Below are 23,511 nucleotides of genomic sequence, written 5' to 3'. Positions count from 1 at the left end.
AATGCTTATTAAAAATTACAAGAATAAAGAGAAATCGAAATTGTAGCTTTAAGTTTGTCTTAACAATAGGAAACTAAAGCGAATACCTATGATAACTATTTAAATATGAAACTATACAAGGCGCAGATTCTTTTTTAAACGTCAACATAATCGGCAATATCATTAAAATTACCAAAAAGAATACAAACAAAAAAAAAACACAAAAAAATGGCCAATGTTTATGTACTGTATATAAATAAATGCAAAGAATTATTATCTAAGCTGAGGTAAGAAGTATTTTGAGCGTGGATGAAAAAGACTATTTAGCGCGAAATGAACCATTTTTGTGTATTGTACATAAGAAATTTATTGATTTTGAAACTATATAAATATATATATATATCTATATATATATGTAATCATTTAGTTGTAAAACTGCAAAACGATTTTAAAATCTGTGTGTGTACCTCAATTGTAATTATTTTTTTTATGTAATTTTTTTTTATACAGGTTTTTGCACCCACTTCACTGAATTGATAACGAATATTTTTATAATTTAGCTAAATGAATTTAAAGAATACATATTAAAAGCCCCTCGCAGAGATCCGGTCCCCCCTAGTTAATAAATGTTGTCAAAGATCGTATCACGAATGAAAAGTATTTCTGTCGTCAATTAATAAGGCGTTTAAATGCAAAAGCCGTAAATGTAAACAAGCATAATTTAAGAACAATAATTGGTAAATCGTATTATAAGTTGCGAACAGAAAATAGAGAGCAAATGTGTGACACTTAAGTTGTACTTAACATTAATGGTATGATTACACTAATTATTTAATTTATTAATATTATCATTACAAAGCGATATTATGAAAATATAACTAATTTTTTAACACATTGCACACGCATCACGATATTTTATAATTTTTTCATTTCAAGCAAAATTCAAATAACAATAAAAAAAACGAAACTAAAAACTTAATGACAAACTTCTGATTTAATTAGCTTTCTTGGCGGCCTTTTCCAATTTCAATGCGCGTTTAGCCATAATCCAAAAGTATACGGAAGGTAACAAATGACGCAAATAGTAGGCAATCTTGGCCTGACAATCGCTGACAATTATGTCGGGTTCCCTGCGCAGGATGCATTGCAATATGCGCTCCGCCAGCTTCGAAGGCAACATGCCCTTTGCCGTAGCTTCATCCATTTCTAAAAATTGACAAATTATATGAGTCACTGGCGAAATAATATAAATAGTTGTCTACTAACTGCCATAGTTGCTGCCCGCTCCTGTCAGAGCATTCATCGAGAGCTGTGTGCGTATATAACCAGGACTCACGCAGGATACATCGATATTTTTGCTGGCCACCTCAGCACGTAGTGAGTCGGCAAAGGCCTGTATTGCATGCTTGGAGGCAGAGTAAGCGGCACGTTGCGGTATGGCAAACTTTCCCTGCACCGAACTTATGAAACAAAAGTGACCACTTCGACGTTTGACCATAGAAGGCAATAGGGCTAAATGGGGAAAGACAAGCTGAGTAATAAAATTCATTTTGTAAGTGGTTTTAGTTGTGTACCTTTTGTCAACGCCACGGTGCCGAAATAGTTAACCAACATCACCTTAAGATCCACATCAACCGCTGTAGAGGCAACATCCGCACGCACGCCAATGCCACCATTATTAATCAGTATATCGACTTGATTATAGACAGCCAGGGCGCGCTTAACAAAATCGGGTATCGAATTAAGTTCAGCCAGATCCAAGGCCAAAACCGTGGGCGGATATGCGGGATCCTGAAAACACATTTGCTAATACAAATATATTAAAGAGCTTTTACACTACGTACCACATCTAGTGCCAGAAGATCCTTCTTTACACGCTCCAGCTCCTGGATGCGACGGGCAGCTAGGATCACCTTGCAGCCTGCGCGATAGAAGACATGGGCAAGGGACTCGCCCAGACCAGAACTGGCGCCCGTAATAAGCACAACCTGCAAACGTTTTCATTAATTATTAACATATATTTTATACATCATTCGTAATTTTTCACCTTGCCCGGCAACTGATTACGGTATTTCTTGGCGCGAAAACGTTGCAACAAATTAATTATGGCCAGTGGTAAGGCGATGGGCATTAGAATACTGCCAAGCACCCAATAAAGCACATTCCAATCACTGCTGGGTGCACACTTTTCCACATCTTGTAATTTCATTGTAACTCTGAAGTTTGCAATTAAAAGAACTTTGCACTTCTGCAGGCGATAATAAAACACAAACACAACAAATGTGCAAATGCCATTCACATTTATCTTTGTAACGAGCACTTTGCATGTTGGCGTCTCAATGTGAATGTCAAAACGAACAGCTGATAATTGTTACGTTGTTTGCTTGCATTTTAATAATTGTTATTTCTCATGAATAAAATATGTTAAAATGCACTGCTTGGTGAGACAAACGCAACGGATAAGCTGCTGGCTGCCAGTAGCAGCAAAAATTCACACAACTGCCGTGCAGCGCACTTTCTGGGAGCGTGAAAAGAAATCCGGCTACAAAACCAAACTGCCGGAACCATCGAAAAAGCAGCTCATCATCGATGGGTTTCGTGATCTCAAAGAAGAGATGAAGCTGTGGCGCCAGGAGGTCAAGGAAAAGCTGGAAAGTGATCCAATACTGGTATTTCGACCCGGCGAAACGGACATTGTGTTCGATTTTAAAGCACCCGATGTGCTCGACAAATGGACGGTGACAACGGATGCAGATCACGGCGAAGGCAAAAGCACAGCGACGCTCGAGCTGAGCGCGGCGGGCGCAGGACTCTTTCATGGCGACGTTAGCTCGCAGCACACCAAGGATGGCATTATTAAGCGTACCGGCTACGCTAATATACGCACTAAGCGTGTGCGAGTACGTACAGAAATTAAACAATAATAAATAAAATACTTAATAACATATATTTCCCGCACACAGAAATCATTTAAGCGTGAATCGACCTACGACTGGACGCAGTACAATATGCTTGTGATGAAGGTGCGGGGAGATGGACGCAGTTATCTGATTAATTTGCACACCGAGGGCTATTTCGATCTCATGTGGAACGATATCTATCATTATGTGCTATATACACGCGGTGGTCCACACTGGCAGATAGCCAAAATACCCTTCTCCAAGTTCTTTCTGTCCTCGAAGGGTCGCGTCCAGGATCGCCAGAATGCCATCGCATTGAATTGTGTGACGCATTTTGGGTTCTCGGTGGCCGCCAAAAAGGGCATGGATGGCCCTTTTGGTCTGGAAATCGATTATGTTGGCTTGGAATACGATCCCAGTCATCGCGAAGAATTCGCTTACGAAATGTATAAAACGCCTAAATATATTGTAGCCACGTAACAGCAAACGTTATTTAATTGTAGTGTAATATGTATGCGTTGAAATAAATGCATTGCACATTTTTTGTTTTAAATATCTCTTTTGGCGCGCTCTCTTGAATCAGCTGTTGCAATGCAGAGAGAACAAAATATTCAGGTATTTTTAGTTCTCTCTGTTAAAAATAACTGTAATTACAATTTGCTTTACGCTTGCTTTCAACAGTTGCCATTGCCCGATTTTAGCCCAATTGGCTCTCTCTCTTGCTGCTCACACATCAGCTGTTCAAATGTTTACAGTTGTTCACATCTCAGGGTCACATGTGTGTGTCGTTGTCTATTAAATACAACTGTTACTGCACTTTTCAATATGGCTTATAGATTCTTTTATTTTCAACAGTATTTGTTCCACTCGACAGCCAATTAGCGCCTGCTGTTGCTCGCAGGCATTCGCAATATTTTCTGGCTCTCTTCCGCTCAGTCTCAGTTTGACTGTCGTTCTCCAAAGGTTAAGTTGATAACTGCACAGGAAAAACTTCCGTCTCAGCATTGTGTGGATGCTGTAGTTGTTGTTGCTGTTTGTTTTATCAGTTTGTAAATATTAGTCAAAACTAAAATATGGTGAGTATAAGTTTTTGAATGCAAAAAATATGGCGAAAAAATATTAGCCAACATCGAGACCATGTGGCATTTGAGTCAACAGCCCCTCCATTGGATACGACCTTGACTTGGTCGCAAATATAATCCTGTTCATAGCAAACAGCAAAAAGACAACAAATGCTAATCGATAAAGACTTGGAATGTGGATAGCTAAGCGGCATTTACGCATTTTACCGGTTTGCGCTGACGTTGAAAAATGTATATTTGCAAAAAACATTTTACCAGAGACAAGTTGGGTGTGATCTAGTGGAGAATGCCCGACTAGCAGATGCCCCGTTAACAGCTTAGTTAGAAGTCGGCAGACAATGAAATATTCGTATGAGAAAACATAAATAAATATTAAACATGAGTAGCTAAGTAGATCGACCGACTCTAAGATACACTGTTACAAGTTGTTTCTTATAAGTCGTAAGAAGTTATTCATCTGCGAAGTGAGCAGAAAGTAGAAAGATCGTATGTGAAAACATAAATAGATAATACTCATAAGTATATATAGATCGAACGACTAGAAGATACCCTGTTAACAGCTTAGTTACTTACGTAGGTGCAAAGTGAAATGTTTGATTGAGAGAACATAAATAGATAAGAATAAAGTATGAGAAAACTTAAATAGATATTAATTATATGTATTATATGTGTATCGACTGACTAGAAGATACCCTGTCGAAGTCGGTTCGTTTGAGAGTACAAAAATATATAATAATCAAATTATCTACATATTTATATATTACTAGCGATTTCTGATGCGGAATAAGAATATATATAACTTGTTTTATGGGCTCACAGATATCTCCTTCATCAAGTATTATCAAATATTTCATAGATAATTCATAATTTGTGAGTTTCTTCTGCCTGTTGCATACGAGCACATGATACCCTTGATTACCCCATTCTTAGGGGTACAGGGTATAGGAAAACCTGTCCAGTATCGAAAGTGACAGCATTGCATGAAACCAGTTGCTTATTGTTCCCGTTCCTTGTAGACTTCAGTTAGTTGTCTGTCTTCGCCTACCTGTTGTTATCTGAGTTTGGTTACATTTGTGCTTCAATCAGCGTCGTTTGCTGACGTTGGCCTTTTTCTTTCTCTTTTTATATTTTTTGGTGGGCTTTCAAAATGGTGCAATATGTGGTAGATATATTTGTGTCGCTGTTAATTGAACGTTATAAGCTAATTATTATGCCCTTTCTCTGCCCAATTTCAGCAAGAGACATATCTGTACGATCCGAATGTGCTGCTGAAACTCGACTTTCATCGCAGCCCCGCCAAATTCCAGCCATTTATTTCCGCTGCCAATCCGGGTGAGTCCTGGCTGAAGGTGCGTCCCCTCAAGGACACGGACTATGATCGGGGCTTTCTGCAGCTGTTGTCACAGCTCACCGAAGTTGGCAATGTATCACGCACACAATTTCTGAGTAGGTTTCTAGTCTTTCGATTGGATGCACTTCCAGGTGAAACTCATTGTTCATTGTTGTTGTTGCTTGCAGCACGTTTCTCGCAGATGAAGGCCAGCGGCGATTACTTTGTCACCGTCATCGAGGATACGCGCAAGGGCGAGATCATTGGCGCCGCCTCGCTCATCGTTGAACGCAAATTTATACACAATTGTTCAGTGGTAGGTTAAGGCATAACATCGAAGAAAACCAAGAATTATTAGTTTATGATTTAAAGATTATATATTTAATGTTGTCGGAGATAACTACTGAATAACTTATTCTAAGTAGCCAAGCCACGATCTAATCCCGTATTTTCTTTGCAGCGCGGTCGCCTGGAGGATGTGGTGGTCAATGACACCTATCGTGGCAAGCAGCTGGGCAAACTGTAAGTTCAACTGCTGCCATGACAATATAAGTCAAATAAAAACTAAACTCTGCCTTCCCTTGCAGCATTGTGGTAACCGTGTCGCTGTTGGCCGAGGAACTGGGCTGCTACAAAATGTCGCTGGACTGCAAGGACAAGCTGATCAAGTTTTATGAGACTTTGGGCTATGTACTCATACCCGGCAACTCCAATTCCATGACCATACGCTACGATGAAGATCCGGCTGCATTAAAGCGCAATGCGACTTCAATCATTGGCGCCTCCTCGGGCGACGCTTGCCAAACTGTGAGCCTCGAATTTGCCTCTTGACAATTAGCCGCCAACGCTGCTCCAAAATCCAAGCTTTAGGATAATCCTCAACCTAAAGCTACACAAACTGCGCGAGGCGCAATGTAAACAACACAATCAAATGGGCTCGAACATAAAATGCAAGCCATTTGGTTGCCAATTTCATTCAAACCAATTCATTGCGCTTGGCGCATGGATTTTTGGACAGCGCTGGCAGGCGGTGGTGTCTTTGTGGTTCCTATGAACCACAAAGTACATACTATTTAGTTATATTTGGCTAAGACAACCCACATTGGCTTGGGCTCTACTCTGTTTTTTTTAATTCTTACAGAACTCACAATTTTATAATTTTTTCTCTCCTTTCTGCTACTGAATGCGAACACCTCACAATGAAAGGTGGTTGTTATATTGCCCTTTAAGAGCACTTTCATCAAGTAGCCCTAATCTTCTACTACAAAAATATATATATATAAAGATAAATATGTATAGTATGTGTTGTAATTACTAATTAACAAGTAAGGCTAAACAGGTTTTATTTTAATGCTTTTCATGGAATTGAATTTGCTAGAAATCGCATTATTATTTTGGCATCACATTTGCTTCCCACTTAAGGCTCCTCCGGTTGTCACGAAAATGCGCAGAGATGTCCACACTTGGGGCATTTCGAGTGCTTGGCAAAGTATTGCTGCAGATGCTCAATGTGCCCACCATGAGAGCAGCCCTGACACCAGGCATACACGCCACGCACAATCAGACCGCAGACACAACACTTGGCCGACTGCATCGATTTGCATTTGTCACAATACCAGCCAACATTTCCGCCCAGCGGTCGTCCGCACTCGCCGCAATTGGTATGCATGACGGTGGATTGTTGATTCAACTGGCGCACGGAACGCACCCAGGCACGATTGATCACCTCGCAGGCCTCGTTCCAGAGCTCGTAGCGATGCAGCTGATCGACATAGGTGTGAAACCAGTGCTCCTAAAAGAAAGAGTGATGATCGAGATAAGAAAGGAGTGCTGTCAAGATACCCTGTACCTAGGCAATAGCCATTAGTATAGATACAGGATATTCAAGTACAAATCGTATTTACCACGACGGCATCCTCAATGGGCAGCAGCTTGCGTGCCTCACCCAACACAATTAGAATAATTAATGCCGTTTGCACATCGCCCACATCGTTCTGCAGCATTAAAGCATCCGCGACAAACTGATGTGGCTCCCACATGGGTATCGGTGGCACATGGCTGACCTTTAATATGCTCGGCACATGTGGTGGCTAAAAAGGAGCAGCGACTTAATTAGAGATCAGTTAGCAGCTTAAGCACTGCTCAACTCACCGGCGACTTTTCGTGATCGGAAGCCTTTAGGTCCAGCTGTGGACGCGCTGCTTGCACATCATGATGCAGTGCGGTGTCCGGGAATGCGAGTGCTTTTGTCACATCCGCAGGGCCAACGTAAATGAATCCGTTGCGCAATAGCTCAAAGTTATCAAACGTAATCTCGCTAATTATTTGCGTTTCGGAGAGAATGACTGAGCTGGTTGGAGGCGGATGCTGTTTACCACCGCCGCCCAGCTCATCGCCATCCTCACTGGCATCGGCCGCCTCATGTTGTGTCTCCTGACTGTTGCCATTCAGTTCCTGGCCCTGCTCATGGGGCGCCCAATCGCTGGCCACTTGTGTGGCTCGACGTGAGCTCATCGGATTCTTTTGATTGGAGAAGGATGAGCGATGCTCGAACGGTGGCTCAAAGTGACTGGTGCCATAGAACAGCTTGATGAAGTTCCACAATGTGGTGGCCTAGGGGAAAAGATTAGTTAACACAAGTGAAGCTCAACGGAAAGAATTATTACATTATGTTTTCCATATTTGCGGGAGATGTCGGCGTTGTGTTCGCACAGCTCGGCCAGCTTCTTGCCACTCAGCAGCAGCTCCTTGGCGCAACCAATGAAGCAGTCATGCACCCGCAGTTCGGTGGTGACATCATGTGCCGGATAATCTGAGCCCGAGGCCATGTTCTGTGGGATATAGACATAGAAATATCAAAGCTTTCTATTCGACTGCTTTACTTACCGAATTTTTAAGCATAAACATGTACATCTTGGAATGGTCCAGATGGAACTGCATGTTGCCCGGCACATTGCTCTTGCGGCGACTTCTAAAATATGCAATTAATAAATAAGCAAAAGGAAACTAAAAGGAGTGCAACATTTGCGGCAAACTCACATAAAGTTTGTGGTTTTGGTATTGGAGACGCCGCTCGATTTGTTTGTATATTCCTTGATCTTGTTAGCGAACGATATATCGCCGTGTCGCCCAAAACTGGCACCCTGTGCATTGGCACTCAGTGCCGGTCGTGTGGCATCCTCAAACGCATGCTTGTAAAGGCTGGAATCTTTGCTTGTGGAGAGCAAACAATGCGAATCGCTGCCCTGCCATGCAATATCCGTTGTCACATTGGTGTGCTCATTAAACGAGGCAAAGGGTATATAAGGACGACGTATATCCCAAACATGAATGCTGTAATCCACCACCAAAGCACAGCTAGCTATGTGGAAACTAGGGAGAGGACAATATTAAAATTAAAGAAACTGATTAATTTGCATTATTTTACGTACGTGCGTTCGGGCCGCCATTTAACGCGACCCACAACAGCGATGGTGTGTATGGTGTACTCGAGGCTGGCGCGTCCATCCATATTCCACACCTTGATCTGTTTATCACGACTCCCAGTAGCGAGCCAATTACGTGTGGGATGCCAATCGCAGGTGTAGATGGGTCCACTGTGCGCCGTAAATTGCACCATGCATTTATCCCACTTGCGCATGTCCCACAGCTGAACTGTCCCATTCTCCGACACAGCCGAAAACACATTTTGCGAGTGCGGTGAAAACTTGACATCTCGCACCGATTCTGAGTTACTGAAATACGTATTGACCGACGTATCGGAACGGATGTCAAAGCACTTGATGGTGCCATCCTGGGAGCCGGATATCAGAATATTCGGCTCAGTGCTGTGAAAGGTGACTGTGTGCGCGGTGCGTTCGTGCTCGTTGTATACCAACAGTTGCTTATGTCGTCCAAATTTAGACAGATCCCAGACGGAAACGACTCCATTCGTTGCGGCAGTCGCCAATATATTGCTATCCAGTGTGCTCCATGCGACATCATTGGAGGAGTAGCTGAGATTTTGGTTTTTGCCAACACGCATATTGCAGACTTCGGTGAAACCATCGCTATCGATTGAATATACCTTGAGCACTGAAAGGAATCCTTTTAAAAGTTAGAATCTTAAGAAAACCAATTTTTGACTTACAGCTGCGCCCGGCAACAGCAATTTGGTTGTGTTCCTTGTTCAGGGCCAGTGCATTGGCATGTCCTTCCAAACAGATGCGTAACGATACTGTGGAAGGATATGCATACTCCAGCGAATGGAGCATTTTGATAAAAATATAACTCGCGTACAAATCTCGAAGTTCTTCTTCGCTTTTGTCACAAAAACAATAACATTGAAAATAACATGAGCATTTACATTACATCACTGTTGTTACCTGGCCAATGTTAAATGTAAAACAGCCGTTATTCAATTTTGGCTACGGCTAAATTACCTTTCTACATTGAAAAAATTACACATTTGTTTAATGTTTAAAATTAATAATATAATAATAACAATTTAAGTATATATTTACAAGTTGACTAAAAACAATTAATTAAAAACTTTGCAGAATTGCTCCTCACTTAACGATGAGTAACAAATAACATATGCAGCTACCATTAACAGAATCAGTGACAACTCTGTGTTATCACAAATCAGCAAAAACAGATGGCTGCTGGCTTTGACGAGGATCTTATTCCATTTGAAGGTTTAAAGCAAACTCATCCGAAATGCCCGATATTAAAATAACGCCATTGGGTGCCGGACAGGATGTTGGCCGCAGCTGCCTGTTGCTATCGATGGGCGGCAAAAATATAATGCTCGACTGTGGCATGCACATGGGCTACAACGATGAGAGACGCTTTCCGGATTTCTCGTACATTGTGCCCGAAGGACCCATCACCAGTCACATCGATTGCGTGATCATATCCCATTTTCATCTAGGTGAGTGCTAAACATGAATATCGCATTGGATCTATAATTCTTCTATATATATATATTTATATATAGATCACTGTGGCGCTCTGCCGTATATGTCGGAGATAGTGGGCTATGCGGGGCCCATTTACATGACTCATCCGACGAAGGCGATAGCTCCCATTCTGCTGGAGGATATGCGCAAAGTGGCTGTGGAGCGCAAGGGTGAATCAAATTTCTTTACCACACAAATGATCAAGGATTGCATGAAAAAAGTGATTCCCGTCACTTTGCACCAAAGCATGATGGTCGACACAGATCTTGAGATTAAGGCATACTATGCTGGTCATGTACTTGGCGCCGCCATGTTCTGGATCAAGGTGGGCTCACAGAGTGTAGTGTATACCGGCGATTATAATATGACGCCAGATCGACATTTGGGTGCCGCCTGGATTGATAAATGCCGGCCGGATTTGCTGATCTCGGAGAGCACGTATGCAACCACAATTCGAGATTCGAAGCGCTGCCGGGAGAGGGATTTCCTCAAGAAGGTGCACGAATGTGTCGCCAAGGGCGGGAAAGTGCTCATCCCAGTTTTTGCTCTGGGCCGTGCACAGGAATTGTGCATCCTGCTGGAGACCTATTGGGAGCGCATGAATCTAAAATATCCCATCTACTTTGCTCTTGGCCTCACAGAGAAGGCAAATACGTACTACAAAATGTTCATCACTTGGACAAATCAGAAGATTCGCAAGACTTTTGTCCATCGGAACATGTTCGATTTCAAGCACATAAAACCCTTCGATAAGGCCTACATTGATAATCCCGGTGCGATGGTTGTGTTCGCCACGCCGGGCATGCTGCACGCCGGTCTCTCGCTGCAAATCTTCAAGAAATGGGCGCCCAACGAGAACAACATGGTCATCATGCCCGGCTATTGTGTCCAGGGTACTGTGGGCAATAAGATTCTCGGCGGTGCCAAGAAAGTCGAATTTGAGAACCGTCAAGTTGTCGAGGTCAAAATGGCCGTGGAGTACATGAGCTTCTCGGCACATGCCGATGCCAAGGGTAAGTGAAGTGATCGCTCTACCCGACTAGCGGATGCCCTGTCACCGAACAAGTAGCCATATAAGTGGTAAAAACTAATTCCAGTAGATTGCTTCCAAATTTGGATGCAGTTTTAACATAAACTGCATTCCAGTAATCCCACCATTGCCAGTGGACTGCAAACTTCCTATGATTTCTGCAGAAGCTCTAATGAAGAGGAATCTCCTGAAGAGTTGCTCCTGCCCTCGTCACTTGCCAGGAAGAGATTCAAGCATCCTGGTCAGCCCCATTTTTAAGTCTCATATTTCAGATTTAGTCCCCCATTAGTGTTAAGGAATTGAGAAGAATCTAAATCAGGTCGATCTAACATAACCCTGAGGCTGAGTCCTTCAGGCATTGTTTCCATCTCCTGCCTGTTTCCACAACTATAAACCTAATTATAAATTAATTTCAGGTATTATGCAGCTCATCCAGAACTGTGAGCCCAAGAACGTGATGCTCGTGCATGGCGAGGCGGAGAAGATGAAATTCCTGCGCGCCAAAATACGAGATGAGTTCAATCTGGAGACGTATATGCCGGCGAATGGGGAGACATGTGTGATCTCCACGCCAGTCAAAATACCCGTGGATGCTTCGATATCACTGCTCAAGGCGGAGGCACGTGCCTACAATGCCCAACCACCGGATCCGAAGCGCAGACGTCTCATCCATGGCGTTCTGGTGATGAAGGACAATCGCATTATGTTGCAAAATCTGACAGATGCCCTCAAGGAGATCGGCATCAATCGGCATGTGATGCGCTTCACGTCCAAGGTCAAAATGGATGATCCGGGACCAAAGTTGCGCACCAGCGAGAAACTCAAATTGCTGCTCGATGAGAAGCTAACGGGTTGGACTGTTGTGCTGCAGGAGACCGGCACCATAAGCGTCGAAAGCGTTGAGATCAATGTCGAGGAGGACGAAAAGGATCCCAAACAAAAGACATTACTGATCACTTGGACCAATCAGGATGAAGACATAGGCGCCTATATACTGAATGTCCTACAAAATATGTGCTAGTCTATATAAGATATAGAAGATAGAAAGAGTGCCAGTTTGCCGGGTTTATTTCACTCCGGCTTAGGCCTTAACGTGTTCGTCACGATTCCATAATTGTTAAGCAAAAAAGAAAAAGGGATCTTTTCAAATTGTGAGTTTCTGAAATTATACGAAAAATACATTTAACTATTTTTCAACCAATAAATTTCATTCTCTTTTCGATCAACGAATTCCATTCCAAATTCACAAATATTGAAATTTTAAAAGCAGCATTTAAATAAGTTTTAGCTACGTTTTTAATGGGAACAATTTGTATTTAACTAAAAATTGCAATGATTCGTTTCCACGCTATTTATTCTGTGTTTTTATCTCAGATAATTAGATGTTTTTATTAATCATTTCAATGTACGCAGCTCTGGCGTCTTCGAATCGTTTTCATATTTTTTGTATTTAGGATCGTTGAATCTGGAGCTGCGGCTCGAACTGGAGTGTTGTGGAGTTCCACTTCTTATGTGAGGGCAGCGGCACCGGAGATGATCTCAATCAGCTCACGGGTGATGACAGCCTGTCGGGTGCGGTTGAATGTGAGGGTCAATTTCTCAATCATTTCACCGGCATTCTTCGAGGCATTGTCCATGGCAGTCATGCGAGACGATTGCTCTGAGCAGGCGCCCTCCTTCATTGTATAGAAGATGAGCGAGGCGAGCGAGAACTCCAAATAGCTCTTAATCACATCGCTATCGAGCGAATCGTAAACGGCCAGTTTCTCTGACTTCTCGACAGTGGGTCCACTGTAGATGGGCAGTGTGGAGCACTGGTAAGACACCACAGACTTGAATCTATTGTAATAGATCTTGCCCTCGGTATAATCGTAACCGGTGGACAGCACTTCATGGGCAATCTTCGAGGCATCCACGAAAGTGGGTGGCAATCGTCCCACTTCGTTGGCCACCATCAGGATGTTCGCGCCATAGAGACGCGCGAGAATGGAGCGTGACTTGTCGCCCACACAGAACACCTTGGTGTTTGAATCATCCTTGGCCAATTCACCACGGATCTGACGAGCAACACCGGTATGAACGGCACCGCACAGGCCACGATCCGAAGTCATGGCGATCAAGAGCTTCTTCGGCTCGGCTGCACCATCCGCTTGGATTTCGGTCTTCTCGAAGAATTGTTGAGCACCCACGCCGTAGGGACGCGCCGCCTTCAAATCACGCTCGGCACGGGCGTATTTTGCAGCGGACACCATCTTCATTGATTGCGTAATTTTCTGGATGTTCTTTACCGATTTGAGGCGAATGGAGATGGCCTTCAGTGTGGCCATGCCACGTTGCTGCTGAGCCACAAGCGTGGCTTCAACAGCCAGAGGCATCAAGAGTGCAGTACGTTGCATCATCATCCTGTGTTGCTGTTGAAGTTCCTGCACAAGAAATTAGCCCAAAATACGTACGAACGAACAGCGAAAATTTACCTGCGTGAAGTTGGCAGCGAGACGAATGTTATAACACAGGGTACGGCCTTGCCACACTGTTCAGCTGTCAAGTGTTGTCGGCATTCGCTGTGAATGGCAAATGGCTTGCTCTTGCCAATTGCAAGCAAAACATAATTGAAGAGTGTATTGTGTAGTAATTTAATATTAATTTACATATTATTCAATTGCTTAGATATTTTCAGTTTATTTTCTTCATTTGTAAATTTGTAAAGCAATCGATAAGATATTCTAAGTCAGCTGCTCATCTATTCGATTGTGCACCCCTTTACTCGCGTGTCATCACTAAAGCAGCCCACGAAAGAAGAAGCAAAAAGCTGACGTACTCGGGAAAAAGTTTTAAAATAATTAAGGAATTTAACTTCCATCAAGCTCAGCCGATTAGTTATAATGTAACATAGTGCAACAAGATACGTGTTAGTCTTTAATTTTGCGTTTAGCTCGATACGATTTCGATTTCCCAACCGAAAGTATGTTGAAAAATTGTTGCTGCTCAGCATAGAAAGAGAATAACAGTGGTGTAAAAAGAGTGTATGTGTGTGTGCGTGTGCGTACGTGTGTATGGGCAGGCAAATTGTTGATAAATCCACATAAGTGCAATAACGGGAAACGATAACAGCTGTCAAACGTAAGGATACGACGATAAATGCAAAACTAAAAATTAGTACGTAATTGTGGTGCTGTTGGTTTATACCCATTAATGTTAACAGCTATCCCCCCGCTCTCTCTTTCTCTCTCTCTCTATTTCCCACTTAGCAGCGCGCATCTCTTCTGCTGAGCTATAACAATTCGTCAACAGTAACATAGACAGCAACAGCTGTGTGTGCGTGCGTGACTGCGTTAGTGTGTGTGCGTGTGTGTGTGTGTTGTCGCTGATTTTGTTAGCTGTTTGTCACCGGACGTAACAAAATATTGAGCCGTCGAGCAAAACACATGATGTGGTCGTTCTTCTCGCGCGACTCCTCCAAAGATTTTCCATATGACATTGGCGAACCAGTCGCTGGCTTCGACAACTATTCCATATGGACACTGCACAAGGCCAAGCGCAAGACCACCCTCGAGGAGGTGTCCGTTTTCGTTTATGATATACGCAGCGGCTCCGATACAAAATGTGAACTGGCCAAGGCATCACTGAAGCGTCTCAAAACGTTGCGTCACCCAAGCATCTTACAATATCTGGACTCGCTGGAAACGGACAAGATGTTGTATGTAGCCACCGAGGCGGTGGATCCATTGGGCACATATTTCACGAAACTAGCCACAGACAATGTACAGAAGGGCCTCTATCTCGCCTGGGGCATCTTTCAAATAACGGCAAGCTTAACAAAAATATTTATTGAATGCACAACTTTATTTTGAACTCTCTTTCAATTTATTATAGCGTGCTCTCTCCTTTCTCAATAACGATGGCAATTTGCGGCACAACAATGTATCCGCCTGGTCAGTGTTTGTCAATGCATCCGGCGAATGGAAACTTGGCAGCTTGGAGTATGTCGCTGCTGCCGATGGCAATCCAATGCCACCAGTTAAAATACCCGTCACACTGGAGGTCTACGATGCGCCCGAGAAGAATGATCAGAGCAAGCTCAAAGCAGCAACCAAATGGTAGGAATTGTAAATGTAAAAGATTAGAATTATAATTAATACTATTAGAATTGCCTCAAAGTTATAACTATGTCCTAGCTGAAAGCTGAATGTGTGATATGTAAATGATTCAAATTGTCCCTTAATAATTTTAGAACTACTTCAGCACATGTAAAATATTAGAAATGTTCCTTAATAATATTAAAACAACCTCAAAGTTATTATGCCTTAGCTGAAGGCATAAAAAGATGAAAATTGTTCCTTAATAATATTGGAATTCCATCAAAATTATGATTATAACTTCAGCTAAAACATTGTAATTTCCATACACACACATTTGCAATTCGAGTCCGTATCCTAGTTGTTCAGTTCCCCGATAAACCTTATTTTGACCAACTCAAAACTCACAATTTCTTTCCGCTCAACAGCTCTGTGGACATGTGGGGCCTTGGCTGTCTCGTATGGGAGGCCTTCAATGGCGTGCTGAAGCAACGTTCCAATCTCAAAGACATTGAGCACATACCCAAATCGCTGCAATCGCTTTATTGTGAGCTGGTCGGCGCATCGCCGTCGAATCGACCAAATCCGGCGGATATTATAACGCGCTGTCGCAAGCCAGGCGGTTTCTTTAAGAATGATTTGGTGGACACGCTGCTGTTTTTGGAGGAAATCCAGATCAAGGACAAGGCGGAGAAAAATCGTTTCTTTAGCGGTCTAACGACGCATCTGGAGAACTTTCCCGATAATGTTTGTAGACATAAAATACTTCCACAACTGATAACGGCTTACGAGTATGGCGATGCGGGTTCCGCCGTGCTGGCGCCCATGTTTAAGGTATTCTAATTGATATCATCAACAAAATTCAAGCACACTTTTATTAATCTATGGATTATTTAGCTGGGCAAACTACTGGATGAGCTGGAGTATCAGAAGCGAATTGTGCCGTGCGTGGTGAAGCTGTTTGCGTCAACGGATCGCGTGACTCGCTCTCGTTTGTTGCAGCAATTGGATTTGTTTATTGCACATCTACAGCCTCCTGTGGTCAACGATCAGATATTTCCGCAAGTGGCGCATGGTTTCCTGGACACAAACGCCACCATACGCGAGCAGACGGTCAAGTCCATCATCCATTTGGCGCCGAAGCTCAACTATAACAATTTGAATGTGGAGGTGCTGCGTCATTTTGCGCGCTTGCAGGCGCGTGATGATCAGGGTGGCATACGCACCAATACCACAGTGTGCTTGGGCAAAATTGCGCCACATTTGCATCCGCAGGTGCGACAACGTGTTCTTGTCTCGGCATTTATACGCGCAATGCGAGATCCGTTTCCGCCGGCACGTGTTGCCGGCGTCCTGGCCCTGGCGGCCACACAGCAATATTTTTTGCTCAGTGAGGTGGCCAATCGTGTCTTACCATCGTTGTGTTCGCTAACTGTCGATCCAGAGAAAACAGTACGCGAACCGGCCTTTAAAACAATACGTGGCTTCCTCGGCAAACTCGAAAAGGTCTCTGAGGATCCAAGTCTGCGCGAAACAATGGGTAAGTGCAACATAAACATAAATAGTTTTGTGTAAATCCAACAAAATCGGAAAAAAATGTTCTTATAACAGAGGCGGATGTTCATACGGCCACGCCTTCGATTGGCAATGCGGCTGCCACCTGGGCGGGCTGGGCCGTGACAGCGGTGACGGCAAAGTTCTATCGCAGCCAAAGCGATTCTTCCAGACCGCGGCCGCCCTTAACGGGTCGTAATCTCTCCAAGCCAGCGTCATTGGGTAAGTGATATCTTTACTTGGCTTATAGCAGTCTCTAATTGAATGCCTTTCATTGAAAACAGAACAACCTTCGAGCAGCAGCCTGTCGACGACAACAAGCAGTGTCACCTCAATGACATCCTTGGAGCACGAAAGTAATGATACCTCAGCCTCGGCATCGGACTACGGCAACAACGATTGGGACAATGAGAACTGGGGTGAAATGGATGTGAGTTTAATGTTACAATTTCGGGTTGGAATCTTGCATAGAATTGAGCAAGGAATTCTCGTTCGTATATATATACGATATGTGCCAAGGGTATTTAATCTTCGGCAGTCCAAATCAATACCAGAATCGATATATATTAATTGATATATACATCTATTTATTTATGATAGGCAGTTCGAAGAAAATTGTTTTTATTCCACATTAACAAATATTTAATTCGTTTTCACGCCTTAGACTTCACAGGATCCGAGCAGTCCGCTGGTTGCCACCTCCAACAATGGTCAACTGGTGGCAACTAATGCGATTAGCGAAGCGCGCGACGGCTGGGATAATGAGGAATGGGGCAGCCTGGAAGAGGATCCGGTAAGTAACAAAAAAAATAAATCATTTAATTTAATACACATTAATTGACTTAATTTATATCTACGTGTGCAGTGCGAGGAGGAGGAGCAAGCGGAGCAGGAGCAACAACAGCAACAGTTGGCCCGACAATCGATATCCTCAACGACATCATCCAGCCAGCAGCAACAGCATCAGCGACCGCATCAGCATCAACAGCAGCTGCAGCAGCACGAGTTAAATGATCTGATCGAACCGCTTGCCAAGCTCAATTCACACATCACCTTATCGCCGTCGAGACAACAACAGCAACAACAACAACAGTCAACGCTGCGACCAAAGGAGCTGGCAAATCTCTCGAGCAGCGCCACCACATCTCCCACAACGCCAGGTGCATTGACCAATTGCAATAATATAAGCCCGCCATCATCGCACATGAATAATACGACGCATAATGCCAATTGGAATAGCGATTCCTGGGCCGATGGCGAATTCGAGCCAATCGATGAGCCGGGCTTAGGTGGGTATCATATATATATATATATATTTATAGAATTCACTCATCCATTGATTCCTTTTAGGCAACAGCAAAATAGATGAGGCGCGTCGCAAGCGCGAGGAGAAGAAGCTGCAACGTCAGCGGGAATTGGAGGCGCGACGAGCGCAACGCGCCACTGGCCCATTGAAATTGGGGACTAAAAAGCTTTAAAAGGATTTACAAAATGAATCGTGCAAAAGTGCTTTTGCAGTTCATAGCATATTGTATATTTATTAGAACTTATTCCAAAACAAAAAAAAAGAAAAGAAACAACTATAAGCCTAAAGTGTATGCATGTATTTGTATATCTGTGTGTGTGTGTGTGTGTGTGTGTGTGTGCGTGTGTGAGTGTATATCTGTGTATGTGTATGCGAGTATGCATTGAATGCAATCTCGCAAACGTCTTAAGTCTCCATTTCGATTTTTTGCCCATAGGCGCATTTAAAGTTCATAAAGCAGGCACTATTTAATTTAAGCATTGATATTGTCTAAATTCTCGCTAGCCTAATACATAATAATGTGTAAACACACACAGAGTCTAAACTAAAAAAAAAAGGGAAAAAAACAAAAACAAAAGCTTAGTTAACAGAAGAACAGATGAAACTAACTGAAAATAAACCACAAAAACTAGCTAGTAAATTATTTGAAATTTATTCATCATTAAGCCAATAACTAATGGGATAATGACTAATCGATGTGAAATGAAAGTTGATATATGGTGTATATTCTTGCAGATACTTTTACGATTTATCAAGTTCTTAGGTGTTTAAATGTATTTTGGATATGTGTCAAGGATTTAGCTAAGAATGCTTTGCAGTTAATAGATTGAAGACATAGTGTGGATCAACCTGCTAATCTCCAAACTCGTTGTATATCTATGTGTGATTTACTACAAACTCCATTTCGAATGGTCTGCCATGTGTGCTTGTGTATATGTGTGTGTGTTTGTGTGTGTGTGCGTGCGTGTGTGCAACAGATCCTTTAATTATTTGCTCAGCCATTTTCAGAATTAAAAACGAAACGATATTAGTATTCCAGATTTGACTTTCTAGGAGCGCTGTAAAAATAAAATTTAAAACCAACATTTTTGCTGTGCAAATTGCAGCAAAACTAATAAACAAAAAACAAACAATTGTGAATTTTAATAAATATATATATATATATTGTATTTTTATATAGTACCTAAACACAATAAAAATCAACAAAAGAAAACTAAAAATCCATAAATGAATGAAAAAAGAAAACACGCAAATTGCAAGCAATTACGAAACGAAATAATTTGTAAGCTTTTTCATTTTACAATTTGTACGTAGTAAAAATCGCACCTGTTATTGCCTATGTTGCTATATAGGAACAAGATACCAAAAAAGAAAAACAAAAAAAAAAAACAGTAAGCCCAAATCGTTTTTTGGTAACAACAACAATTTTTAAATGTGAATTTTCCCACTAACAGCACCAAGCGCAAGCCATTTTTTGCATGTCAAAGTTACATAACAAAAAAAAAGGAAATAATAAAAAATATAAAAAAAAGATGGAAATTGAAATACCTTACCTTATATAATTAATGCCTGTATATACATGACATACATATATATACATAACATATACGCCGATTTTTTCCAATACCTCAATATCAGTGTACAATTTTTCCATATATATTTTTTAATACCCAAACTAAAAAAAATATATAAATAAAACAAACAATAACCGGAGCAAACTAAAAACAAACAGAACAAACAATTATAAAATGAAAAATAACAATGAGAAATGTTGAATTTTGAAATCTGATTGTTGTCTGCCGCATCAGTTGTATTTGAATTGGTAAATATTGCGATTTATCTAGCAAAAAGTCAAGAAAACATAAATAAAACAGAAAAAATTAAACACGAAACACGAAAACCAAAAATAAAAAAACAAAAACAAAAAGACAAACAAACAGAAAAGTAAAGCTACTTAGTTCTAGATACCGAAATATTTGTGGCATTCATTTTTAAAAACATTTCTAGAAAATACAATTTTCAGAGCAACATATATAATTAGTGAATGAAATTTATTAAAAAAAAAAAACTAACAAAACATGAATATTCATTGTTTAGACAAATTTTAAAGACTGCAAAGAAATTCATTGGAAGTGGTAATGATAAAAATAAAAACAAAATAAAAAAAACAAAAAGAAAAATTAAAATTATTTAGTACTAATCATCAGTAAAAATAAATTTTGAAAAATTTAACACATACATTTGGAGATGTATTGGAATTTTCATTTAAAAACTAAAATGGGTAATTTATTGTGTGTTGTGCATAGAATCAATCGAATTGACAGTTTAGTGTGGTCTTTTGTTCAGCCAGCCAATTCTCGGAATTGGTTTAACAACTGTTTCGCATTGTTTGCTAATTGCAACAATTAAACCAATGGCATTAAACGCTTTGCGTACATATTGTATTTAAATGGCCCGTTTGCACAGCTGTTTTGGACGTAGCCCCAAGGACCACAAAAGATATAGAGGTAAATAAAATAAATAAGTACTGCCATAGATCAGACAGATATATCAACATCGACAACAGCATTTAACCACTTACAAGACTCACATGTGTTTCTTTCTTTCACTACAAATAATAAGAAGCTATTTTTATTTTTCTGATGGGTTCTACGCGTTCCTCAATAGAAGGCACAAAATGTTTTGAAATTGAAATTGTTTATAATTTATTTTTCGCTTTAATTGAATTTAAAGTGTAAACATACTTTTTTGGTGCTTACTGTCACGATTTTATATACATATATGTGTTTTTCAAGAGATACATTTTCCAAGTGTAATTTTATTGTTGTAGAGTTTTTTCTACAACATTTACAATATATTTTAGTGAACTGGAATTTTAATTCTGAATTCAGATTAATTTATTTATTATTTTGAGAAACTTCTTTCTTTATGTAGTTGAATAAATATAGTCTTTGAGAATGTTACCATTATTAATAAGCTTTCTAAGAATTGGAATTATGAGTATAATTCTTATAAATTCATTTAATTCTTTTATTAGCTTGTTGCAGGATAAGTGTAGACTAGCAGGCTGTTACTTATATTTATATTGACTTGAGAAAATTCATAGAAACCTCTAAACTAAATTACTATTATAAGTTTGTATCTAATTTCCGATGATCGCTCTTTATATTTTGTTACAATTAGCATAGATCATTGACGTAATTATATCTGAAAATAGTAATACCAATAAAAGTAGAAATCAAATATTATTAATAATAATAGTTAAAGCAAAGACTGGGAACGATTCGTGATTGGTACTTTTGTGCTTCCAGCTGAACTTAACGTAGAAAACACTTAAGTTGAAATACCTTTGGACTTAAAAAATCGTGAAGAATACGCAAAATTATAAAGATTACAGAAAAAAATCAATTAAGGCCTCTGGTCTGATAAATTGTCGTTGTTGTAGCCAAAGACTAGACACATATTGCATGCTTCATTTATTGCAGATCGTTTGTCGCCGTCACGCCACGTTGGAGGCGCTCCACTTACTTTATTTATAGGTACGCCTAAACCAAAACCAAAACCAAATCCAAAGCCAAGTCACAGAAACAGAAATAGTGCTAATTTGATTGGTTGCTTTTCTCACGCGCTCGTTTCGCATTCATTTGCTGTTTTGCTGCACTTGAAATGTTTCGAGCTGCCCTTGCCATGATTCAATCACTCACTGGCAAAATAGCTCCACTTAACTCTACACTCAGAAAAAATACTGGCCCACATTTGACCCAGAAAATATTTTAGTTTAATATTTTCTATATATATTTCTTAAAACATTTTAGATTTACTTTTTAAATCAATCCATAAAAACAAAAATACATTTTAAATGTATTCTTAATTTTCATTAAGAGCAGAACAATTAGAATGATTTGACAGTCATTAAAATCTTTTATTTATTTATACTTTTCAGATCTTAGAACTTATAACTTACTTTCTTAAAAGCATATTTCTCAATCTTAGAAATGTTAAACTATTTTTTTTTATTATTTTTAAGAAACTTTCATACTTAAATTCAGAAAAATACAAATACAAATACAACAAAATTTCTGTTGTTAGACGATAATTCTAAATTTAGGTATAGACACAAAACGTTTGGAAATGGATTGAATTGACTGAATTTTATTAATTTTCTAAATATTAGTAATTTTCTGATTTTCGTATATTTTTCTATATTTTTCTAGTGCATATTTTTCTGCGAGTGTAGTTGCACGGATCCAAAAATAGTTTCCATTTAGCAAAATCCGAAATGTCTTTGGAATGTATTTTTAGTGCGCTGAAGTCATTTGCTAAGAACACTCATAGAGGGCGGGGCGGGGGCGGGCTGAAGGGTGCCTGAGTTGAGTTTGCTTGACAAGCAACAACAATTGCAATAATCACAGCATTATCAACAGCAATAACAATGCAGCACTTGCCCACATTACTCATACGCCCTGCCTTACAAGAGCAGAGATCGCGTGTCTAATTTGTGTGCGGCAGAAAATGAAGCAAAAATCTGACGCTGAAACTGAAACTGCTGTGTAATTAAATGCTGGGTCGTGATAAAGCTGTTCAAATATTGAGATCATTATGTTAATGCCAGGCTGACTGGCTGCCTGGCTGAATGCCCGACTGACTGACTGACTGCCTGCCCTCAAGCTGGCTAGAAATCATTGGCATCTTGGCCAAATCAAATGCCACCCATTTTGCGCTTATTAAACTTGAAATATTAATGATTTTTGTGCTTTTGTCACCGATGCGGCCAATTTGGCACGCAGGTGTGCGACAACAACAACAACAATTACAACAATTACAGCAACAGCAACTAAAAAAGAACAACAACAACAATTCTACTAAATGCACAACATTCATAAAATTCACATAATTTTCTCGCTTTAAGCGTGCGCAAAATGCATTAAATGTTTTTAGTGTTTTTCTTGTTGTTGTCGCAGCAGCAACAATTGCAGATTTATTGCTATACCAAATGCCCTGTAAACAAAGCCTATAAGGTATAATTAGTTATGGACTTCTATAGTCCAAGTCTTGAGTAGTTCACTTCATTCAAAATTAATCATTGCTCAAAGAAATTAATTGCGTATTTTCTAACTAATCTTCAAATTCGAATTTTGATATCACGAATCAATTAATTTGAGTCTTTTTGTGCCTTTAATCATAATGGAAAAAATATATATATATATAAATATATAAATAAATTTCTGCAAAGTAAGAAGTAAACATTTATTCAAAGAAAAAATACGTTCTAAAATTCAGAAAGAATTAAAAAATTTGCTTTGCTAATGTTTTA

At 40.4% G+C, this 23,511-nt stretch overlaps 7 protein-coding genes across 11 annotated transcripts; 4 read left to right on the top strand and 3 right to left on the bottom strand.

Moving 5' to 3' along the window:
• Nucleotides 1-432: 432 nt before the first annotated feature.
• On the bottom strand, nucleotides 433-2,258 carry LOC6569583 (dehydrogenase/reductase SDR family protein 7-like). Its single transcript, XM_001996090.3, has 5 exons — nucleotides 2,027-2,258; nucleotides 1,824-1,967; nucleotides 1,554-1,770; nucleotides 1,246-1,491; nucleotides 433-1,185 (listed from the first exon to the last, which is right to left on the bottom strand). The coding sequence occupies exons 1-5, from the start codon at nucleotides 2,186-2,188 to the stop codon at nucleotides 974-976; spliced, it is 981 nt and encodes a 326-aa protein (XP_001996126.1). The 5' UTR covers nucleotides 2,189-2,258; the 3' UTR covers nucleotides 433-973.
• Nucleotides 2,259-2,320: 62 nt separating this feature from the next.
• LOC6569584 (complex I intermediate-associated protein 30, mitochondrial) lies at nucleotides 2,321-3,432 on the top strand. Its single transcript, XM_001996091.2, has 2 exons — nucleotides 2,321-2,879; nucleotides 2,943-3,432. The coding sequence occupies exons 1-2, from the start codon at nucleotides 2,409-2,411 to the stop codon at nucleotides 3,357-3,359; spliced, it is 888 nt and encodes a 295-aa protein (XP_001996127.1). The 5' UTR covers nucleotides 2,321-2,408; the 3' UTR covers nucleotides 3,360-3,432.
• Nucleotides 3,433-3,790: 358 nt separating this feature from the next.
• LOC6569585 (probable glucosamine 6-phosphate N-acetyltransferase) lies at nucleotides 3,791-6,585 on the top strand. Of its 4 annotated transcripts, none has more exons than XM_032741558.2 (6): nucleotides 3,791-3,955; nucleotides 5,197-5,407; nucleotides 5,480-5,607; nucleotides 5,752-5,813; nucleotides 5,879-6,098; nucleotides 6,433-6,585. In XM_032741558.2, the coding sequence occupies exons 1-6, from the start codon at nucleotides 3,953-3,955 to the stop codon at nucleotides 6,472-6,474; spliced, it is 666 nt and encodes a 221-aa protein (XP_032597449.1). In that variant the 5' UTR covers nucleotides 3,791-3,952; the 3' UTR covers nucleotides 6,475-6,585. The 4 variants fall into 4 exon arrangements, with proteins under 4 accessions (XP_032597449.1, XP_032597450.1, XP_032597448.1 ...); XM_032741557.1 differs by lacking the exon at nucleotides 3,791-3,955 and adding an exon at nucleotides 5,094-5,123 and having other exon boundaries at nucleotides 6,498-6,585; XM_001996092.3 differs by lacking the exon at nucleotides 3,791-3,955 and adding an exon at nucleotides 5,094-5,123.
• Nucleotides 6,586-6,617: 32 nt separating this feature from the next.
• On the bottom strand, nucleotides 6,618-9,569 carry LOC6569586 (GATOR complex protein WDR24). The gene is made up of 8 exons (XM_001996093.3): nucleotides 9,421-9,569; nucleotides 8,723-9,365; nucleotides 8,331-8,663; nucleotides 8,178-8,262; nucleotides 7,958-8,122; nucleotides 7,443-7,904; nucleotides 7,196-7,381; nucleotides 6,618-7,083 (listed from the first exon to the last, which is right to left on the bottom strand). The coding sequence occupies exons 1-8, from the start codon at nucleotides 9,542-9,544 to the stop codon at nucleotides 6,727-6,729; spliced, it is 2,355 nt and encodes a 784-aa protein (XP_001996129.1). The 5' UTR covers nucleotides 9,545-9,569; the 3' UTR covers nucleotides 6,618-6,726.
• A 359-nt stretch (nucleotides 9,570-9,928) lies between these two features.
• On the top strand, nucleotides 9,929-12,503 carry LOC6569587 (integrator complex subunit 11). Its single transcript, XM_001996094.2, has 3 exons — nucleotides 9,929-10,203; nucleotides 10,270-11,244; nucleotides 11,678-12,503. Exons 1-3 carry the CDS (start codon nucleotides 9,990-9,992, stop codon nucleotides 12,280-12,282), a joined length of 1,794 nt encoding a protein of 597 aa, XP_001996130.1. The 5' UTR covers nucleotides 9,929-9,989; the 3' UTR covers nucleotides 12,283-12,503.
• A 94-nt stretch (nucleotides 12,504-12,597) lies between these two features.
• Nucleotides 12,598-13,791, bottom strand: LOC6569588 (ATP synthase subunit gamma, mitochondrial). The gene is made up of 2 exons (XM_001996095.3): nucleotides 13,736-13,791; nucleotides 12,598-13,684 (listed from the first exon to the last, which is right to left on the bottom strand). Exon 2 carries the CDS (start codon nucleotides 13,661-13,663, stop codon nucleotides 12,770-12,772), a length of 894 nt encoding a protein of 297 aa, XP_001996131.1. The 5' UTR covers nucleotides 13,664-13,684; nucleotides 13,736-13,791; the 3' UTR covers nucleotides 12,598-12,769.
• Nucleotides 13,792-14,037: 246 nt separating this feature from the next.
• On the top strand, nucleotides 14,038-19,307 carry LOC6569638 (N-terminal kinase-like protein). Of its 2 annotated transcripts, none has more exons than XM_032741541.1 (10): nucleotides 14,038-14,381; nucleotides 14,513-15,067; nucleotides 15,135-15,358; nucleotides 15,766-16,171; nucleotides 16,235-16,877; nucleotides 16,949-17,113; nucleotides 17,176-17,321; nucleotides 17,556-17,684; nucleotides 17,757-18,180; nucleotides 18,242-19,307. In XM_032741541.1, the coding sequence occupies exons 2-10, from the start codon at nucleotides 14,687-14,689 to the stop codon at nucleotides 18,367-18,369; spliced, it is 2,646 nt and encodes an 881-aa protein (XP_032597432.1). In that variant the 5' UTR covers nucleotides 14,038-14,381; nucleotides 14,513-14,686; the 3' UTR covers nucleotides 18,370-19,307. The 2 variants fall into 2 exon arrangements, with proteins under 2 accessions (XP_032597432.1, XP_001996132.2); XM_001996096.3 differs by having other exon boundaries at nucleotides 14,064-14,417.
• The last annotated feature ends 4,204 nt before the right edge of the window (nucleotides 19,308-23,511 follow it).

This window comes from Drosophila grimshawi, unplaced genomic scaffold (assembly GCF_018153295.1).
Source record: "Drosophila grimshawi isolate 15287-2541.00 unplaced genomic scaffold, ASM1815329v1 contig_311, whole genome shotgun sequence".
Lineage (NCBI taxonomy): Eukaryota > Metazoa > Arthropoda > Insecta > Diptera > Drosophilidae > Drosophila > Drosophila grimshawi.
This window is presented reverse-complemented; position numbering and strand designations above follow the sequence as displayed.

What these genes read in the sequence shown, in the direction of transcription:
- LOC6569585 (XM_032741557.1), top strand. An exon ending in ATCACGCACACAATTTCTGA is followed by an intron (nt 5,408 to 5,479) that starts GTAGGTTTCTAG and finishes TGTTGCTTGCAG; the next exon opens with CACGTTTCTCGCAGATGAAG. An exon ending in CGGGCGACGCTTGCCAAACT is followed by an intron (nt 6,099 to 6,497) that starts GTGAGCCTCGAA and finishes TCACAATGAAAG; the next exon opens with GTGGTTGTTATATTGCCCTT.
- LOC6569587 (XM_001996094.2), top strand. Translation starts at nt 9,990, where the DNA reads ATGCCCGATATTAAAATAACGCCATTGGGTGCCGGACAGGATGTTGGC. An exon ending in CATATCCCATTTTCATCTAG is followed by an intron (nt 10,204 to 10,269) that starts GTGAGTGCTAAA and finishes ATTTATATATAG; the next exon opens with ATCACTGTGGCGCTCTGCCG. An exon ending in GGCACATGCCGATGCCAAGG is followed by an intron (nt 11,245 to 11,677) that starts GTAAGTGAAGTG and finishes AATTAATTTCAG; the next exon opens with GTATTATGCAGCTCATCCAG.
- LOC6569638 (XM_032741541.1), top strand. Translation starts at nt 14,687, where the DNA reads ATGATGTGGTCGTTCTTCTCGCGCGACTCCTCCAAAGATTTTCCATAT. An exon ending in CTCAAAGCAGCAACCAAATG is followed by an intron (nt 15,359 to 15,765) that starts GTAGGAATTGTA and finishes TCCGCTCAACAG; the next exon opens with CTCTGTGGACATGTGGGGCC. An exon ending in AGAACTGGGGTGAAATGGAT is followed by an intron (nt 17,322 to 17,555) that starts GTGAGTTTAATG and finishes TTCACGCCTTAG; the next exon opens with ACTTCACAGGATCCGAGCAG.
- LOC6569588 (XM_001996095.3), bottom strand. Translation starts at nt 13,663, where the DNA reads ATGATGATGCAACGTACTGCACTCTTGATGCCTCTGGCTGTTGAAGCC.
- LOC6569584 (XM_001996091.2), top strand. Translation starts at nt 2,409, where the DNA reads ATGCACTGCTTGGTGAGACAAACGCAACGGATAAGCTGCTGGCTGCCA. An exon ending in TACGCACTAAGCGTGTGCGA is followed by an intron (nt 2,880 to 2,942) that starts GTACGTACAGAA and finishes TCCCGCACACAG; the next exon opens with AAATCATTTAAGCGTGAATC.
- LOC6569586 (XM_001996093.3), bottom strand. Translation starts at nt 9,544, where the DNA reads ATGCTCCATTCGCTGGAGTATGCATATCCTTCCACAGTATCGTTACGC. An exon ending in TGTTTATGCTTAAAAATTCG is followed by an intron (nt 8,123 to 8,177) that starts GTAAGTAAAGCA and finishes TATATCCCACAG; the next exon opens with AACATGGCCTCGGGCTCAGA. An exon ending in GCAAATATGGAAAACATAAT is followed by an intron (nt 7,905 to 7,957) that starts GTAATAATTCTT and finishes CTTTTCCCCTAG; the next exon opens with GCCACCACATTGTGGAACTT.
- LOC6569583 (XM_001996090.3), bottom strand. Translation starts at nt 2,188, where the DNA reads ATGAAATTACAAGATGTGGAAAAGTGTGCACCCAGCAGTGATTGGAAT. An exon ending in CACCGTGGCGTTGACAAAAG is followed by an intron (nt 1,492 to 1,553) that starts GTACACAACTAA and finishes TTCCCCATTTAG; the next exon opens with CCCTATTGCCTTCTATGGTC. An exon ending in AGCGGGCAGCAACTATGGCA is followed by an intron (nt 1,186 to 1,245) that starts GTTAGTAGACAA and finishes GTCAATTTTTAG; the next exon opens with AAATGGATGAAGCTACGGCA.